Source organism: Hyperolius riggenbachi, chromosome 10 (genome assembly GCF_040937935.1).
Source record: "Hyperolius riggenbachi isolate aHypRig1 chromosome 10, aHypRig1.pri, whole genome shotgun sequence".
NCBI classification, from domain to species: Eukaryota; Metazoa; Chordata; class Amphibia; order Anura; family Hyperoliidae; genus Hyperolius; species Hyperolius riggenbachi.
The window spans coordinates 229,195,558-229,215,705 of NC_090655.1; the positions used below are offsets into that span (position 1 = coordinate 229,195,558).

The 20,148-nt window shown below is 46.2% G+C and overlaps 1 protein-coding gene across 1 annotated transcript; it reads right to left on the reverse strand.

Moving 5' to 3' along the window:
• Window positions 1-1,332: 1,332 nt before the first annotated feature.
• LOC137536399 (zinc finger protein 271-like) lies at window positions 1,333-19,570 on the reverse strand. Its single transcript, XM_068258586.1, has 3 exons — window positions 19,518-19,570; window positions 13,977-14,232; window positions 1,333-5,387 (listed from the first exon to the last, which is right to left on the reverse strand). Exons 2-3 carry the CDS (start codon window positions 14,218-14,220, stop codon window positions 3,679-3,681), a joined length of 1,953 nt encoding a protein of 650 aa, XP_068114687.1. The 5' UTR covers window positions 14,221-14,232; window positions 19,518-19,570; the 3' UTR covers window positions 1,333-3,678.
• Window positions 19,571-20,148: the final 578 nt, after the last annotated feature.

Here is a 20,148-nt window from a genome sequence, read left to right on the forward strand (position 1 = left end):
TGGGACGCCACAGGTTTTCTCACCTGGAGTGAAAAAATGGCTAGAGGTGTTCTTGTTCAGGCCTAGTAATGGGGGTGCTACAACAAATATCACAGGGTTCATAGGGAATGAAAGGCCAGTTTAGTTGGATTTCTTTCCTATAGATCTGTGGCCTGGGACAGTACCAGTCCTTCTCCAGCCTAGGGATAAATGCCGCATTTCTTTGGCTCACCTGCAGGTGGTGTCAGGAGCTTAAAGGACCACTATGGGAATGGTAGTGGCACCTACTGAATGACAGCTGCTCAGTTTAGTTGTCATAGGGTGGGGTGCAGCGGTGTGGCTTGTGAGTGAATGTCACCTGTTCCTGATGCATCCATGCCCCACTCTCTGCCTGCATGATCTCTGCATGTCAAGTGTAATTATGCTAGAGGTATCCACCTACCCCGCTTAGTACCACACTGCTAGGGTGTGCTACTTTTCTTCTCACTGTTAGGGATGATCTGTTTTCTGCCTGCTCTGAACCTTGGCATTTTCAAATTAACTCCGCATTGCAATTCTTCCTCTTCTCCTCAGTCACCCATGGAGCAATCACAAGGGTCATGACCTGGTCGCCACCAGGAAGCAAAGTAGTTTGTCACCCACTAGGGGTGGTGGCCCTACATCACTTGTGGGGTACTCTGGTCCAGACCCATGGCCACTTGGACTTCACGCCTAGGGGGAGCCCATGCCTACCACCAATGACTGCGTCAACAGAACTTGTTCTGGTGCTGCTTTTAACAAAAACACTTAAAACTGTGATCATTCACCTGAGACACTAAAAACCTCGACCTGAACTTTGTATTTAGAATAGAAATGTTGCAGCCGCTATCATAATCAAAGTTCAAATATTGGTCATGAAATCTCTCCTATGGTACTTTGGTTCTTGCTCTTTGGGGGTTTTGCACCTAGTACAGTCTCCTCCCTCTTGTCACATTCTACAATGTGTCCCTGTGAGTGATGCTAGGACTTGCCACCCCACAAGCATTGCCCAGAGGATACCCACATAGGCTCTGTACTTAGCTTCCCCGGAGGAATGCTCTGCTTGGGATAGTCACAAAGCCATCACACTGGCCCTGTCCATGAGACCACCCTTCTAAAAGTGTCATTACTCTGTAACCAGAAGGCAAGGGAGGTGTGTTTGTATAGTAACGTGTGTAACCCAGTACCTCCATGTGTGACTGTGGCAGTGACTGATAGGGATGAGTACCATGCTAAAGTCATTGCAGGCCTCTGGAATCTGTGTGTGATCAGGAGGGGATATGTGTGCAGGAGAGGCTGAGGGTGACACCATCACACTGAGCAATGACACAAAAGGAAAACACACGTCTCATCTTTTATTATTATTTCATCTTTCTACAACAGTACAGCAACAAAGCAAAATTATACAGAAGGAAAAACACACACAGATTACTATAATGACAACAAAGAGGATATAGAAACATCCAGTACACCAAGCAAGGAATAAGCTGCTCTATTCTGTGAGGGTATATGATATAAAAATGCCTCTCAGATACCACAAGACCCTCTGGGCTGAACTCCATCTTGTTAGAGTTCTATAGTAACAAATAACTTCTCCCCCATCCCAGTTCATCACTGCAGGACTCTCTAGTCATTATCAGCCTTCTACACACAGTACTCAAGGAAAATCTAACAGACTGACCTTACACTTAATAGTGGTTAAAATGTCTAAAATGTGGCTTTGACCAATAATGCAGTATACCTGAATATTGTCTCCTTTGTTTTAGCCAAATTTTATGTACAATTATTATTATTTTTTTTAATTTATTTATATAGCACCAACATATTCCGCAGCGCTTTACAAAGCACAATAAGATGACAAGGGGAACATAGATACAACTAACAAATGTACAGCAGAGTTCCAAGCAGCACAAATATTGTTACAAAGCAGTAAACATTAGGAGGATGACCCTGCCCTTGCGGGCTTACAATCTAATGGGTTGTGGGGGACACAATAGGTAAGGGGGTGGAGGATGGATGAGGCAGTGATTCTTTGCCTCTGATTACATTGTGACAGAGAAGTAAATAAGGGCTATAGAATGTTATAAGCTTGTCTGAAAAGATGTGTTTTAAGAGTGCGTTTGAAGATGTCCAGGTTTGGAGCATGACGTACAGGCTGTGGAAGAGTTCCAGATAAGGGGTGATGCTCATGTAAAGTCCTGGATGCGAGCATGAGAGGAGGTGATCAGCTTAGAGGCCAGGATAATTTCTTGGGAGGAGCGAAGGTTGCGGGAGGGACAATATCTTGAGATTAGTGAGGAGATGTATGGAGGAGACAACTCGTGGAGGGCTTTGTATGTTAGAGTCAGGAGTTTGAACTGGATCCTCTGGGTAATGGGTAACCAGTGGAGAGAATGGCACAGTGGGGCTGCATCGGAAGAGCGTTCAATTCATAATAAAAAAAGTTTGCACTTAGATCCTCCTATTATATTCCCTTCATCATTCCCACTTTTTCCCCATGTTTGTCGTACATGACTGCCACGCATAGCATGTGGCGCAAGTGTGACATCACAGGTGCCAGTGCTGTATGCAGAAGCCACATGGGGCCCGAATATGCAGAAAAAGATCAGGCTGACTCATGCCATCAGCTGATATATGCCGTCAGCCTGATATACAGGCACCGGGGGCACATATAACATTTGGGGGACAGTGGCATTGGTTGCAATGTTGCACACTGTTACCCTTGCGCACCCAATCAACCACATCGGCAAAAGATTTCCCAGCATGCCCAATCAAAACATTCAACTGATTTCAGCCCGAAAACAGTCTAATAGCTTAAACAGCATGCTTGTTGCGGCACCAATTCTCATGTTTGATAATAATAATCGAATCGGATGGTCGATCAGGTCGATCTCCACATGTATAGCCACTTTTACGTGACCAATAATGGGATTACAAGCATTATCAGAGCCACAGAAGATGGTTGCCCTATATACGAAAATCAATAAAAATATATGTAATGGAGATACAATCAATATAGTCAATATATTGCACTAGTAACCAGTGAACCACATATCCAACACACTTAATGGACCAACTAAACCCAAAGCTGAAAAAGGCACATTTTAAGAATCTGCATGATTAATGTATATTAATAGTGTATGGAAGCAAAGTGTTGCACAGAATTCCAGTTTCATGGCACTGATGTGATTGCCACTGCATTGCAGTTTGTTTCCTCTCCTCACTAGATTCCAGCAGTGTGCAATCAATCATAATAATAAAGGGACTCTACTGTGTGAGCGCTCTGGTGTATAAGACTGTTTACTAATACTGTCAAACCTTTCCCGAACTCTAAACATAATATGGGTGCTTTATAGTGTGACGATTTCTGGTGCACAGGAAAGATCTTAACTATGATGGAAACTTCTGCCACATGAACACTGAACATGAGAAAAGACGCTCAGCTCTGTGGATTACTTTGTGTCTATGAAGATCCTCTTTTTATGTGAAATATTTCCCACACTCTGAACATGACTGTTCATGTGTTCGAGTTTTCTGGTGCTTAACGGAGACATTTTATAAACAAAACGATTCCGCGTACTGAACATGGAAATTACTGTGTGGGTCATGTGTGTGAGGTTTCTGTATATGATTGAAACAATTGTAAATGGAAGCTTTCCCACATTCTGAGCATGAAAAAGGTCATTCTCCTGAGTGCCTTACCTGGTGCCTAAGAAGGTTTGCTTTCACAGTAAAACTTTTTCCACACTCAGAACATGAAAAAGGATGTTCACCTGTGTGACTTTTCTGGTGTCTAACAAAACCTCTCTTATTAGTAAAACCTTTCCCACACTCTGAGCAAAGATAGGGGTACACCCCTGTGTGCCTTATCTTGTGATCAAGCAGATCCTCCTTTAGCGCAAACCTTTTCTCACACTCTGAGCATGAAAAAGGACGCTCCCCTGTGTGACTTCTCTGGTGTGTAACTAAATTTCCTTTGTGTGCAAAATCTTTCCCACACTCTGAACATGAAAATGGCCGCTCACCTGTGTGAACTCTGGAATGTTTATCAAGATCAGAATTACTTGTAAATCCTTTCTCACACACTGAGCAAACATAAGGGTACACTCCACTGTGTGTTACCTGATGCTGAAGAAGATCTCTTTTCACAGCAAAATTTTTCCCACACTCAGAGCATGAAAAAGGACGCACTCCTGTGTGACTTTTCCGGTGTGTAACTAAATTTGTTTTCTGAGCAAATCTTTTCCCACACTCTGAGCATGAATATGGCCGTTCCCCTGTGTGGAGTCTTGAGTGTTTAATAAGATCAGCATTACATGTAAATCCCTTCCCACACTCTTCACAATGAAATCGGTACTCCCCTGTATGTTTAGTCTGATGTTTAAGAAGGTCTGCCCTTCGAATGAAACGTTTCTCACACTCAGAACAGGGGAAAGGGCGCTCATTTGTATGAGTTTTCTGGTGAACAAGAAGGTTTGCTTTTAGAATAAAGGTTTTCCCACACTCTGCACATGATAAAGTGGGCTCGTCTGTGCAACTTGTCTGGTGAGTAACTAAGTCTTTTTTCTGCATAATGTTCCCACCCTCTGAACCTAAAAATGGGTACTGATCAATATGGCATTTCTGGTGTTTAACTAATGTTCTTTTATACCTGAAAGATTTTCCACAGACTGGACATGAACAGGTGAATTCCCCTGTATGAATTCTCTGGTGAGTAACAAGATCTCCTTTCTGAATGAAACCTTTCCCACACTCTGAACAAAGATAAGGGTACACTCCTGTGTGCCTTATCTGGTGTTTCAGAAGCTCATTTCTCACAGCAAAACCTTTCCCACACTCTGAACATGAAAAAGGACGCTCCCCGGTGTGAACTCTCTGGTGCCTAAGAAAGTTTCCTTTCTGAGCAAAACTTTTCCCACACTCTGAGCAAGAAAAAGGACGCTCCCCTGTGTGAATTCTCAGGTGTCTAAGAAAGGTTTCTTTCAGAGCAAAATTTTTCCCACACTCTGAACATGAAAAAGGACGCTCACCTTTGTGACTTTTCTGGTGTGCAAGGAAGTCATTACAAGTTGTAAAACATTTTTTGCAAAATGAACATGGAAATATCTGATCACCTCCGTCTCTTACAGTATGAGAGTTACTGGGAGGAGCCTGAGCATTACACCAGTCATGTGACCTGTCAGCACTGGGAAGTCTTGGATGGATATTTGGAGTAACAGGAGGTGATCTACCAGTAGATTCCTCGGGATCAGCAGGATATATTGATCTCTCTGCTGGGCCAAGCATATTCATTCCTGGAGGAGTCTGTGTGACGCCATTATCTTCTCCATTATAATGTGGATGTACCAGAAGGTGTCCCTCTGACATGTTCCCGAAATGTTGTCCATCTACTGGGAGAGAAAATATTAGCAATAAATCCAGTACACCTGTTCTACCACCTTATGTGTTTGTTTCTCTCAAACTCAGGTAGAAAAAGAGAGCGAGTTTTAATATGATGTACAGTATCTCCTCCTCATTTGTTGGTATGATGATGTTATGCTGAGGAATGGAGATGGGCCTTTCATATGGTGTACAGTATCTCCTCCTCATTTGTTGGTACTATGATGTTATACTGAGGAATGGAGATGGGCCTTTCATATGGTGTACAGTATCTCCTCCTCATTTGTTGGTAATATGATGTTATACTGAGGAATGGAGATGGACATTTCATATGGTGTGCAGTATCTCCTCCTCATTTGTTGGTACTATGATGTTATACTGAGGAATGGAGATGGACCTTTCATATGGTGTACAGTATCTCCTCCTCATTTGTTGGTACTATGATGTTATACTGAGGAATGGAGATGGGCCTTTCATATGGTGTACAGTATCTCCTCCTCATTTGTTGGTAATATGATGTTATACTGAGGAATGGAGATGGGCCTTTCATATTTATTTATTTATTGTATTTATAAAGCGCCAACATATTACGCAGCGCTGATGGAGTACAGTATCTCCTCCTCATTTGTTGGCACTATGATGTTATACTGAGGAATGGAGATGGACCTTTCATATGGTGTACAGTATCTCCTCCTCATTTGTTGGTACTATGATGTTATACTGAGGAATGGAGATGGACCTTTCATATGGTGTACAGTATCTCCTCCTCATTTGTTGGTACTATGATGTTATATTGAGGAATGGAGAGGGGCCTTTCATATGGTGTACAGTATCTCCTCCTCATTTGTTGGCACTATGATGTTATGCTGAGGAATGGAGATGGATCTTTCATATGGTGCGCAGTATCTCCTCCTCATTTGTTGGTACTATGATGTTATTATAATGAGGAATGGAGATGGGCCTTTCATATGGTGTACAGTATCTCCTCCTCATTTGTTGGCACTATGATGTTATACTGAGGAATGGAGATGGGCCTTTCATATGGTGTACAGTATCTCCTCCTCATTTGTTGGTACTATGATGTTATACTGAGGAATGGAGATGGACCTTTCATATGGTGTACAGTATCTCCTCCTCATTTGTTGGTACTATGATGTTATATTGAGGAATGGAGAGGGGCCTTTCATATGGTGTACAGTATCTCCTCCTCATTTGTTGGTGCTATGATGTTATATTGAGGAATGGAGAGGGGCCTTTCATATGGTGTACAGTATCTCCTCCTCATTTGTTGGTGCTATGATGTTATATTGAGGAATGGAGATGGACCTTTCATATGGTGTACAGCAGTGTTTCTCAACTTTTTTGAGCCAAGTACCCCTTATCGCAATTCAGTTTGAGCCAAGTACCTCCTACCAAGTACCGCGTGTGTGTGTGTGTGTGTGTGTGTGTGTGTGTGTGTGTGTGTGTGTGTGTGTGTGTATACACCCCAGGTATTGGTGCCCCCAGTATAGATAGATAGCGAGGTATAGGTGCCCTCAGTATAGCTAGGTATAGGTGGCCGCAATATAGCTAGTTATAGGTGCCCCCAGTATAGCCAGGCATGGGTGCCCACAGTATATCTAGGTATAGGTGTCCTCAGTATAGCTAGGCATGGGTGCCCCCAGTATAGCCAGGCATGGGTGCCCCAGTACATCTAGGTATGGGTGCCCCCCAGTATAGCCAGCCATGGGTGACCCCAGTATTGCTAGGTATAGGTGAACCCAGTACAGCTAGGTATGGGTGCCCCCAGTATAGCCAGGCATGTGTGCCTCCAGTATAGCTAGGTATGGGTGCCCCCCCCCCCCAGTATAGGTGCCCTCAGTATAGCTAGGTATAGGTGGCCCCAGTATAGCTAGGTATAAGTGTCCCCCGGGATAGGTGCCCTCAGTATAGCTAGGCATAGGTGGCCCCAGTATAGCTAGGAATAGGTGCCCCCAGTACAACTAGGTATAGGTGCCCTCAGTATAGCAAGGTATAGGTGGCCCCAGTATAGGTGCCCTCAGTATAGCAAGGTATAGGTGCCCCCTAGGGCTGATCGGAACAGCTGAATTCCAATTTCGTCGAAATTTCGTGTACCGCATGCGAAAACCAAATTTCGTGTTCCGAATTTTTGTGTTCTGAGTGCATTTCTATTGAAGTCAATAGTGCCAACTTCTGCGGTTAATTGTAAAGCCCCTGTACATGCTATCATCACCAAATTTGGCATGTATAATAAGCAGATGAAACATTTTGTGAAAAGACCTTATAGTTTTTGAGCAAATAGATTTCAAAGTTTCATAGGAAAATGGTTTTTAAACTATGTAAAATGACACTGCTGCAGTACAGGTTACTGCATTCCGAGCTTCAACTTCCATGCTGACGCTCACCACTTCGCCAGGGTCTACGGAAGCACTGGCACTAAGTCCAGGAGATGCTGCGCTGCTGGTGCCTGCCTCACCAAGAAAACTATCAACAGCGCTAGCACCACCCTGCTGCCCTTGAGGCGGATCCTGCACCACCTGCGGTCTAACGACTTGGGGTCTGGTACGCCTGGCTCTAGCCGGGACCATAGCCTCGTCATCACTTTCGGTCAGGGAACCACTGCTTTCTACAGGTTCAAATTCGGACCCGGAAGATTCGACGGATGATTCTTCCCAAAAGAACTCATCCGACTGGTCCATGTACCTGTATACCTCGTCATCGGAAAGCCCCCTTCTTGCCATTTTGGATTGCTAAATTTATGTGGTTTTCCTCCGAGACTACCCAGAAAAAAAGAGCACCTACCTAGCAAAAAGGGAGTATTTGAGAGGTATTGGGGTTGGTGGGAAGTGGGGTCTCAGAGGCAATCAAACAATCACGGGACAATCAAATACAATTACAGCACAATCGACTCCAATCACAGCACAATCAAATCTGATGCACTCGGAAGGTGATGGGGGGAGGGTGGGATTGGGTGTGGCGGGAAGTGGGGTCTCAGGCAATCAAACAATCACGGGGCAATCGAAGCCGATCACGGGACAATCAAATACAATTACAGCACAATCGACTCCAATCACAGCCCAATCAAATCTGATGCACTCGGAAGGTGATGGGGGGAGGGTGGGATTGGGTGTGGCGGGAAGTGGGGTCTCAGGCAATCAAACAATCACGGGGCAATCGAAGCCGATCACGGGACAATCAAATACAATTACAGCACAATCGAATCCAATCACAGCCCAATCAAATCTGATGCACTCGGAAGGTGATGGGGGGGAGGGTGGGATTGGGTGTGGCGGGAAGTGGGGTCTCAGGCAATCAAACAATCACGGGGCAATCGAAGTCGATCACGGGACAATCAAATACAATTACAGCACAATCGACTCCAATCACAGCACAAGCAAATCTGATGCACTCGGAAGGTGGTGGTTGGAGGTGGTGGTGGGGGGGGGGGTTGGGTGTGGTGGGGGGGGGAGGGGGGGGTTGGGTGTGGTGGGAAGTGGGGTCTCAGGCAATCAAACAATCACGGGACAATCGAAGCAGATCACGGGACAATCAAATACAAGCGCAGCACAATCAAATACAAGCGCAGCACAATCAAATACAAGCGCAGCACAGTCAAATACAATGCACTTGGACGGTGATTAGGGGGGGGGTCTGAGGGCGATTTGAGGGGGTGGGGGTTGATCAGGAGCCCGCACGGGGCAGACTGAGTCCTGATCTGATGAGAGGCAGACACAGGGGGTTACTGATCAAAGATCAGTTAGTGATCGCTGGGGAGGACAGATGTAAACAAAGAGCAGGGGATGTAATCAGAAGGGGGGTATGAGGGCAATCGAGGGCCTGGGCAGGTGATCGGTTACCCCCGCGGGGCAGTTAGGGTCTGCTCTGATGGGTGGGGGTGCTGAGGGGTGATGGACAGGTGATAGACAGGTGATCAGAGGGGGATCAGGGGGTAAGTTAGCTGTATACAGATGTATACAGTATACAGGGGGGTAATTAATCTGTATTTTCCAACAAATATGAATCTCTTACCCCCCTAAATATAACGTGTATGATTCAGGAGTTACAGCATTTCATAAGTTTAGCCCTAAAATCTCTCAGAGGGAATGAACTGTCATTTGTTGGTAACTCAGAGGGGGCCGGCATTGCCACACCCCCAAACCAGCTTTATCAAAAGCACAGAGCCAGCAGGCGGGCTTCAGTCCTCCAATTCCACCTTCCTGAAAGCACATTGCCAGCCAGAAGACACATGGCTGGCGGCCATCTTGTCTAACTGAAACAAAGGACACATGGCTAGTGGCCATCTTGAGTGGCCATCTTGCTGAACTTTGAATTTAGCTCTGGAACAAAGAACTTTGCTGAAACTGAACCAAAGGAGCTTTACAAGTTTTCCCAGAACAGACATATTTCCACAGGAACTAAGTATTTTTTCTCCCTTCTTTTATTTTTCATACTGGCTATTACTGTTTTAATAATTGTTGATTCTAATAATTTTCTATATATATGAATTATTTATATTGCTTTCAATAAACCGACGCTATCGTCAGTTGTTGTTCTAGCTACCCTATTATTCAGCACACACAGTCACAACACACACAACACTATCGTATTGTGGTTAACTAGACAGAATAGAGTGTGTTTAACCGTTTTTATTCGCAGGACTAGGCAGTCAGCGTGCTCCTCGGGCCCATGGTAAACGAGGTGGTGGCAGTTATACCCTGAATTAGAGTGTATTTTGTAATTACCGTACCTCACAGGCTGCCTTCTGGTTTGTCTGCGGCTAATTCCCAATGGTTCCTGCGCATTGACTGCGACCAGAGTTTGCACGATCCGTGCGCTAGCACCGTTTAGAAGGCCATTTGCGGTCTGACTAGGGCTCCTGTGACAGGGCTCTTCCCCACCTCCGGTGCCCCAGGAGGAGGTGGGGGCCGCCGACGTCCTGGGGGGGGGGGTTCATGGTGCCATCCGGGGTTCCCCTTTAACAAGCGGACCCCGGAAGCCGCCCCCACCGCAGGAGAGTATAGGGGTACACGGTACCCCTTACCCATTTCAGCAGAGTTAAAAAAAAGAAATAAAAACACGACAACGAAAAAAGTCCTTTATTGTTCTAAATTAACCAGGGATACTTACCTTGCGAAAATCCCACGCCAGTATCCTTAGAAGTGGTCCCACGCCAGTATCCTCTTAGGACATCTCACCACCCTCCCACACCGACGAACTCCCTCCACTGAATGGTCACAGTCAGCCTCTGCATCTGTATAGCAGAGGCTATGCACACAAAAATGTTGCCTTTGAAACAAGAAATTTCGGCAAACCGTGATGCAATCAAAATGGCCACTGGGAAAACCCGGAATGCTGGAGGCCACACTAGAGTGGCGAAACCAGCCATTTTTCACATAGATGGTGGGTCCAGGTGACCAGAACAGGAGGTGCCCTGGTCCCCTTGACCCACCTATTTATGTGAAATAACGCTCAGTCTGACTCTCTGAGGTGGCCTCCGGGGAACGTGAATTTCCCAGCAGCCATTTTGTTTATGACACTGTTTGCTGAAAATTCTTGTTTTAGCAATCAATTTTCGTGTTTCTAGCTTATGCAATACAGATTGCAGAGGCTGTCTATAGCCATTCAGCCCCGGGAGTTGGGCGGGTGCGTGGGACCACTCCTGAGGATACTGGCGTGGGACCACTCCTGAGGATACTGGCGTGGGACCACTCCTGAGGATACTGGCGTGGGACCACTCCTGAGGATACTGGCGTGGGACCACTCCTGAGGATACTGGTGTGGGACCACTCCTGAGGATACTGGTGTGGGATTATTGCAAGGTAAGTATCCCTGGTTGATCCAGAGCAATAAAGGACTTTTTTCGTTGTCATGTTTTTATTTCTTTTTTTAACTCTCTGCTGAAATGGGTAAGGGGTACTGTGTACCCCTATACTCATTTCTCCTGGGGAGGGGGCGGCTTCCGAATCTGCTTGTTAAAGGGGACCCCTGGATGGCACCATGAACCCCCCAGGACGTCGGAGGCCCCCACCTCCTCCTGGGGCACCGGAGGTGGGGAAGAGCCCCTTGTCCATGGATTAGACAAGGGCTCTGGGGGAGAGGGGGAGGTTGGCCGCCCCTCTCCTCCAGAGCCCCCCCATACCATGGACCATGCGGGCTGGTATAGCTCAGGGTGCGAAGCCCCACGTGGCTGGGACTCTGCATCCTGGCTATCCCAGCCTGCATGGGGGACAAGGGGTTAAGGAGGCTTGGGAGGGGGGACCCTACGCTATCTGTTTTCATGAAATGTATACAATATGTATACAGAACTCGGAATGCAGTAACCTGTACTGCAGCAGTGTCATTTTACACAGTTTAAAAACCATTTTTCCTATGAAACTTTAAAATCGTTTAATTCAAAAACTATAAGGTGTTTTCACAATTTTTTTTTTACCATGTTCCTACTCATCTGCTTAATATACATGCCAAATTTGGTGATGATAGCATGTAAGGGGGCTTCACAATTAACCACGGAATTTAGCACTATTGACTTCAATGTAAACGCGAATTCGGTACTCGGAACTGCCAAATTCCGATGGCAAACTCGAAATTCGGAATCCGAGAGCTCAGCCCTAGTGGCCCCAGTATAGCTAGATATAGGTGCCCCCAGGTATAGGTGCCTTCAGTATAGCTAAGTATAGGAGCCCCAAGTATAGCTAGGTATAGGTGCCCCCAGTTCAGCTAGGTATGGGTGCCCCTAGTATAGCCAGGCATGGGTGCCTCCAGTATAGATATGTATAGGTGCCCCCAAGTACAGCTAGGTGTGGGTGCCCCAAGTATAGCCAGGAGGGGGACGCAACGCATGAGAGGGGAGTGATGCCCACACATAGCGGCGGGGAGGGGGGGCCACTCCCCCCTCCCTCACCTAGGCTCCCCCATCAGCGCTTTCCCCCCTCCGACACATTACAGCGGCATGGTAAAAGGAACGCAAACTTCTGCGTTCCACGCCGGAGGTCCTATCTTCTTTGAGCCTGACGCAACTTCCTGATAAACAGGAAGCAGCGTCATCGCTAACAGAGAAGAATCTCAGGCGTGGAACGCGGAAGTAAGTCCACGTTCCTTTTACCGCCGCTGTTAATGTGTCGGAGGGGGAAAGCGCTAACGGGGGAGCCCAGGTGAGGAAGGGGGGAGTGGACCCCCTCCCCGCCGCTATGTGTGGGCATGTTCCCCCGTTTTGCACTGAGTCCCCCTCCTGGCTGCGTACCCTCGGCTGGGGTCTCGCGTACCCCCTGGGGTCCGCGAAACACTGGTGTACAGTATCTCCTTATTTGTTGGTACTATTATGTTATACTGAGGGATGGAGATGGACCTTTCATATGGTGTACAGTATCTCCTCCTCATTTGTTGGTGCTATGATGTTATACTGAGGACTAGAAATAGGCTTTTCATATGGTGTACAGTATCTCCTCCTCATTTGTTGGTGCTATGATGTTATACTTAGGAATGGAGATGGGCCTTTCATATGGTGTACAGTATCTCCTCCTCATTTGTTGGTACAATGATGGTTAAACTGAGGAATAAAAATGGACCTTTCATATGGTGTACAGTATCTCCTCCTCATTTGTTGGTGCGATGATGCTATACTGAGGAATTGAGATGGGCCTTTCATATGGTGTACAGTATCTCATTTGTTGGTGCGATGATGCTATAATGAGGAATGAGGATAGGCCTTTCATATGGTGTACAGTATCTCATTTGTTGGTGCTATGATGTTATACTGAGGAATGGAGATGGACCTTTCATATGGTGTACAGTATATCCTCCTCTCATTTGTTGGTACTATGATGTTATACTGAGGAATGGAGATGGGCCTTTCATATGGTGTACAGTATCTCCTCCTCATTTGTTGGTACTATGATGTTATACTGAGGAATAGGGATGGGTCTTTCATATGGTGTACAGTATCTCCTCCTCATGTGTTGGTACTATGATGTTATACTGAGGACTGGAGATGGGCCTTTCATATGGTGTACAGTATCTCCTCCTCATGTGTTGGTACTATGATGTTATACTGAGGAATGGAGATGGGCCTTTCATATGGTGTACAGTATTTCCTCCTCATTTGTTGGTACGATGATGTTACACTGAGGAATGAAGATGGGCCTTTCATATGGTGTACAGTATCTCCTCCTCATTTGTTGGTACAATTATGTTATACTGAGGAATAAAAATGGACCTTTCATATGGTGTACAGTATCTCCTCCTCATTTGTTGATACTAAAATCTTATACTGAAAAATGGAGATGGGCCTTCCATATGGTGTACAGCATCTCCTCCCCATTTGGTGGTACTTAGATGGCATACTAAGGAATGGAGATGTGCCTTTCATATGGTGTACAGTATCTCCTCCTCATTTGTTGGGAACATGATGTTATACTGAGGAATGGAGATGAACCTTTTATATGGTGTACAGTATCTCCCGCTCATTTGTCAGTGCTATGATGTTATACTGAGGAATGGAAATCAACCTTTCATATGGTGTACAGTATCTCCACCTCATTCCAGGCATCTTACATTCATGGATGCATTGGTGTCCAACAATTCTGCTTCATCACTTCACTTACCTGCACTGATATCTATAGAAGAGTCTTCTGCTTTAATAACTCTCATCTCTTCAACCTCATCTAGCTCTTCTTTTTCCACTTTTATAGTCACTATGATGTCATTGTTCTCTGTAGACTGTGGATCACCCTTCATAGATGTCTCTCCTTCTTCTTTTATGGTCTTCATCATGTCACCCTCCTCCAAAGTCTGCTGATCACCCCTCACATACGTCTCATCTTCTTCCATTTTCACTTTTATGTCCATCTTCTCTTCACACTAAATCCAGACACAGAGAATGCCATTGTTAGCACACTGAGGTTGATGCACTATGCTGCGGTTATATTGCTGTGCCCAGACAGCCCCCAGCAGAATTACCATTACGACTAGTGGCATCATCTACTGCAAGTTTCCCGGTTAGTGTGACTCTTGATATTAGCAACCTTTGTGCTACTCAAATACATGGGTACTCAGGCGCTCTTACCTGGTCTGGATCTTTACACGCTCCATATGCTGCCTGATGAAGCGGGATGTAACCTGTGAAATGCATTGCTATCACTCTGGAGTCTATTTGAATAAAGATATTTTTCAGTGAATAATTGATTGTGTGTCTATTTGTGGGAGGTAGGTTCACCACTGCCTCCCCGTTTTTAAATGTTTTTTTAACTATTTTGTCCTTGTCTGGCGCCTTGGTGGAGGGGTGTTACCCCCTTTTCTTCTACTTCTACGGAGAGTGACATTTTTGACCCGGGTGGGGTCGGGTTTGTTCTCCCAACCTGCCTACTGAGTGGTTACCAGAGGTAACCCACCTTTGTGAGTGTATTCTCATAAATTTATTCTTTTGACCAATTGGTTTGACATACTGTACTATTGGGGCTCTCGATCTGCTTTGTTTTTCACGTAGGTACTGCTATTAGCCTAACTCGAGGTTCACGCTGCCAGTAGTAACGGTAATATTGGCCGTGGCGCTGTCTGCACACACAATATTACCACAGTTTAGTGCATTAACCCAATTGAAACTAACAAATAAATAATCTGATACATCAAACTACATTCAATAGCTCTTCTCTTCTTTCAAATACTGTATAAACTCTTTAAAATCTCAGTTTATAACAAAGCATTCTCCCCTCCCCGGTCACCCTCCCCCAACTGCTGCCACTGGTTAGTAATGTAGAAATGCTCAGCCCCATGCAGTGTAACCCTCTCCTAGCCTCCCTCTGCCATTTTGCCTCAGGGTGCCACTCCTCAGTGCTAGGGTACACAGCAGCAGGTGGAGGACAGATGGAAGGCAGGGGGTGAAGAGAGGAGGCCAGTGAGTCACTGACTTGTACTTTAAATATGGCTGCACACTGCCTCTCCAGCACCAGATCTTTTCAATGACTCGGATGATTCGAATCGGATCATTGAAAAGATCCGGATCTTTGAACCAAATCTTTGAATCATTTTACTAGGGAAGCAGGAAGCAGGGGTGCAGCAGAGTGAGAGGTGCAGGAGAATGAAGGCACATTGAGGGTGCTAATGGGGAAGGGAGAGATGCAGCAGGAAGATTGTGCTTGTGCACAGAAGCTGCAGTTCCTGTTTCTTCCAGACATCCACTGTGAACCGAATCCTTCATTGTGATGATCCGGATGATTATACTCACAAAAAATATCCGGATCAAAGATCTGAATCGTTCATGATCTGGACAACACTACAGTGCAGTGAATATTAATTAGCCATGTGGCTAGGAACAATAGCAGACTCTCCCCTTACTGAGCATGTGCAAACAGTCTAACGCAGCTAAAACCACATATAACGCACAGCATGCTGCACTTTCTTTGAACGTGCAGCATTACACTGTAACGAAACGTGAGCACTGTGAACAGCCCATTAATTTTTCATTAATGTGAGTTGGGCTGCGTTACAGGCTGCGCTAACGTGTGCCTGTAACGTCCCACTGTGAAAGCAGCCTAAACCCACAAGCCCACTGAAGATGTAAATACTGATATAATGAAAGCACACACAGTAACGTAAAACAGTAAAGAGTCTTTGGGCAAGGCTCTCTAATGATCCTGGTGGCCCGCGGATGGAGTTTTGCCTCCATAGAGAGTCGTGTTTCTGTCTATGAGGAGTGGGGTATGCAGATACCCCAACATTTGTGTACTGCAGATGACTTCTATAATATTCTAATTTTCTGAGATACTAAATTGTGTTTTTTTCTGACTTGTAGGCCCAAATTAGAAAAGTTAACAAAAACACATCCTTCTGTGTGTAATGAATCTATATAATCGATTTACTTTTTGAATCTAATGACTGAAATAAATCACATTCATAATGATATTTCAGTTTATGCCTGTGTATATTGTAATGGTGTGTCTTTACAGGAGGCGTGCTTTAGTCTGAGGGCTCGTATACATGCTCAACGCATGTCCTCTGTCGGAGATCGGGGCTGATCTCCTTGGGCGACATCACTCAGCCCTGCTACACACACGTGTGTCAGGCCAAAAACACACTGTCTACTTATGTCCCCTGTCAGGGATCAGCACCGGATCCCCTTGGGCAACATCACTGGCCTGGGCTGCACACACGCGTGTCAGCGGTGTAGCTGACGATGCACTGTGTTGCTATGTGGAGGGGGCAGGGGGAAGACAGAGGGACAATGAGCTGCGCATGCGTGACGTCACACGGTAGGCAGGGGAGCAGCGTGACTAATAGATTTGTGTGGGGGGGGGGGGGGGAATCAGCGTGCTGGGGTTGGGTACATCTGACTGGTAGATCACTTGCGGGTTGGACATCGGGGGTCATCAGGTGCCGTACACACGCCTAATTGATGGCTGAGGCAGTCGTCATCAGCCCCCTCAGCTGACATAAAGGGGTTCTGTGGATAGTAAAAAAAAAATTAAAAAAAACGGCACTTACATGGGGCTTCTATCGGCCCCCTGTAGCTGTCATGCCCCGCGCCGTCCTCCTACGACCCTCCGTTCCCCGCCACCGGCACCGGTCAATTCTTCATCTAACAAGACGAAGAGTGCACGCTCCCGCTCACGTCTCCAGGAGTATGAACTGTTCTTGTACTGCACCTGCGCAGTAAGCTCCCAGAGAAGCATCCAGGAGTGAGCACGTGCGCGGACAAGGTCGCATAGCCACAGTCTCACTAGAGGAATAATCAGACCGGGATCGGCGGCGTAGAGTGGAGGATTGTAGGAGGACGGCGCCGGACAGGGGCCCGATAGAAGCCCCAGGTCAGTGTCTGTTTTTGTTTCCTTTTACTATCCACAGAACCCCTTTAAGTCAGGCATGTGTATGCGGCTTGAGAGACTGAGGATCAATAATGGGAGCACTGCAGAATAGATAAGATTGTGCCCTAGAATTGCATGTAACCATCATGATGCTACAGCAGCTGAACATTACCTTATTCATGGACTATAGTGCAAGGTCTTCCTGGGCCGCACAGCAAGTACTGGAGGGCCACACATGGCTCTGGGGCCGCATGCTGAGCATCAGACTTGTCACTGCAATCCACAGACCTGTGATACCTTCCTCAGCTTATCCTCTCCAGCAGTGGACAGAAGGGAGGGATGGGGCTAATTCAGCTATCAGCACAGAGCTGCAGAGGGGGAGGAGTCACAGCACAGGGGGGGGTCACTCAGAGTAACTAGCTGTCTGTCTGACACACAATACAGTCCAAAGTCCATCACTAGCTGCCTGGTGCTCAGTAATTAGTGGCTGCTTGCCTAAGATACATGGAAAATATATAGGACTTTTAAAGCTTACACTAGACCCAAATTTCGCAGCATTTCCCCATATGCGAGGCGGACTGGAAACCACTACCTATTCACAATCAATAGGTTTGCCGTCTGAATTTCATGCTGGTGCGGTCCTGACGGTAGGCTGCATTTTGCCATAGCACACATCTGATTCCCGAAATCCATGTATGGTACGGCTATAGCCATTAGGCTGCGGCTTCACAAAAGCACAGGTGCCATGCAGAAAAGCATGGGTGAAGCATTAAGTGTCAGGGGACACAGGGCTCAGACAGCAGGCCGGCCTGGTCACAGGACAGTGTACACTGGGGAGCAGAGCATACACAGAGCCCCTTTTGCATGGAAGCTTTCAGTATTGCTTACAGTGTTCTCCCCAGGCTCTTTTAGCCAGGTGCTCTACGTGGCTAGTTTTGGTGAGCACCCGGTTGTTATCTGCTCACCTCCTCCTCTGCTGTAAGCAGCGAAGCGCCAGCCCTGCATTGTCTCATCTCGCCCCACCCAGCTATTTTTTCATGTTACCCGGCTGGAAAAAATTCTAGGGAGAACACTGGCTTCACAAATAGTTTTGTGAGACATTATAGGCATGCAGGAGTATGGTTCGTTCTTACACAGTATCACCAAGCTGCTCACACATGAGCGGCTTCATGCTACTGCATAGGTATGAGCTCTATTCGCTAATAAATAATACATCCATGCTTTATACGGACAGCAGTGCGGCATCAAGAACAAATACGACAAGCATTTACAGGATAGGTTAAGCATGCCCTTGCTCAGAATCGGTGGGCCCTCTTAACTCTTCCCTTTTTTCTCCTTACAGGTCCACCCAAAATAAGATTAGGCAAAATCCCACCACATGTAATTAAGCAGTGTAAGTCCGACATCACTAATTTAGGTATGCTGCCCAATAACAGCTAAGTTGGGGACTTGTAGTTAGAGTGGCCGCTTGACCCCGCCCCCTACATCTATAATCTGTGGGAGGGCCACTGTTTCCAGGAGGCAAGCACGGGAGTCAACTGTACGGCCACGGAATCTGGCAGCTGGAATATCACATACCTCCCATTTGAGAGAAGAAAGAGAACCCCCCTTCCGACACACCCCGTAAATAATTCATTAGAAAAATATGTTTTATATTTCAAACTACACTGGTCCTTTCTATCCTGGTTCATTTCCCTTCATATTAACACTTGAAAATAAGAAATATATCAATTTAAAGAATATAAATACAATTTAGAGTATATGAAGGACAGTTTTCAGTAGAAAAATACATATATTTACATATTTCTCTACATGAGTCCTGAAAGAGGGACACATAAGGAAGAAAGAGGGACAAAGGGACAGGGTTCCCAAAGCGGGACATTTGGGAGCTATAGATCCTGCAACCCACTTGAGACATCGGTGGCCCACCTAGGACATTGGCTGGGACATCTTTGTGCCTGGGGGCCTGATTATGGGACATGTCCCAGGTAAACTGAGAGGTTTGGTCACTGGATTTCAGGTGCTCTGACCAGTTGTTTGCCTGAAGTCTGACTGGATTAGCTGCATGCTTGTTTCAGGTGTGTGATTCAGACACTACTGATGCCAGAAGGATCAGCAGGACTGCCAGGCAACTGGTATTATTAAAAAAAAAAAAAAAAAAAAAAAAGTAAATAAATATGGCTGCCTACATACACCTCTCACTTCAATTTATCGGCATATTAATAGACTTGTGGGTCTTAAATTCCTGACATTTTCAGCTAGCCAACACGAAACTATCAGCACAAATATCTGCAGCTCACAACCGCAATTAAAAAAATGAATCTTACTCAAAAAAAAAAATCTTACTGCAACCACTACCGCAAGTCCCAGCAATGTCTCTTCTTCCTGTACAACTTCCGGCTTGTGCGTTCCACCCCTCCTTATATGTGCGTTCCATTTGAGATTTGGATCAGCACGTTGTTAAAAAAAACAAAACCGGCAGCGCCATCTTGTGGTCACTATCAGACCTGCCGCCTCACTCATACTTTTAAAACGGTCCCAATACCAAATGCTGAAGCATAAAGTCTCGTACACCTATACAAGGCATATGACCCAGCAAAGATTCCACCCCAGCTGCTGCACATTACATCTGCTCCTGCCCAACTGCTGCACACTGCACCTTCTCCTGCCCAGCTGCTACATACTGCACCTGCTCCAGCCTAGCTGCTGCACACTGCACCTTCTCCTGCCCAGCTGCTACATACTGCACCTGCTCCAGCCTAACTGCTGCACACTGCACCTTCTCCTGCCCAGCTGCTACATACTGCACCTGCTCCAACCTAGCTGCGGCACACTGCACCTTCTCCTGCCCAGCTGCTGCACACTGCACCTTCTCCTGCCCAGCTGCTACATACTGCACCTGCTCCAGCCTAGCTGCTGCACACTGCACCTTCTCCTGCCCAGCTGCTACATACTGCACCTGCTCCAGCCTAACTGC

Coding starts and splice junctions, on each gene's coding strand:
- LOC137536399 (XM_068258586.1), bottom strand. CDS start 14,220: ATGGACATAAAAGTGAAAATGGAAGAAGATGAGACGTATGTGAGGGGT. Junction 5,388..13,976: donor TTCTATAGATATCAGTGCAG/GTAAGTGAAGTG, acceptor TTTCTCTCCCAG/TAGATGGACAACATTTCGGG.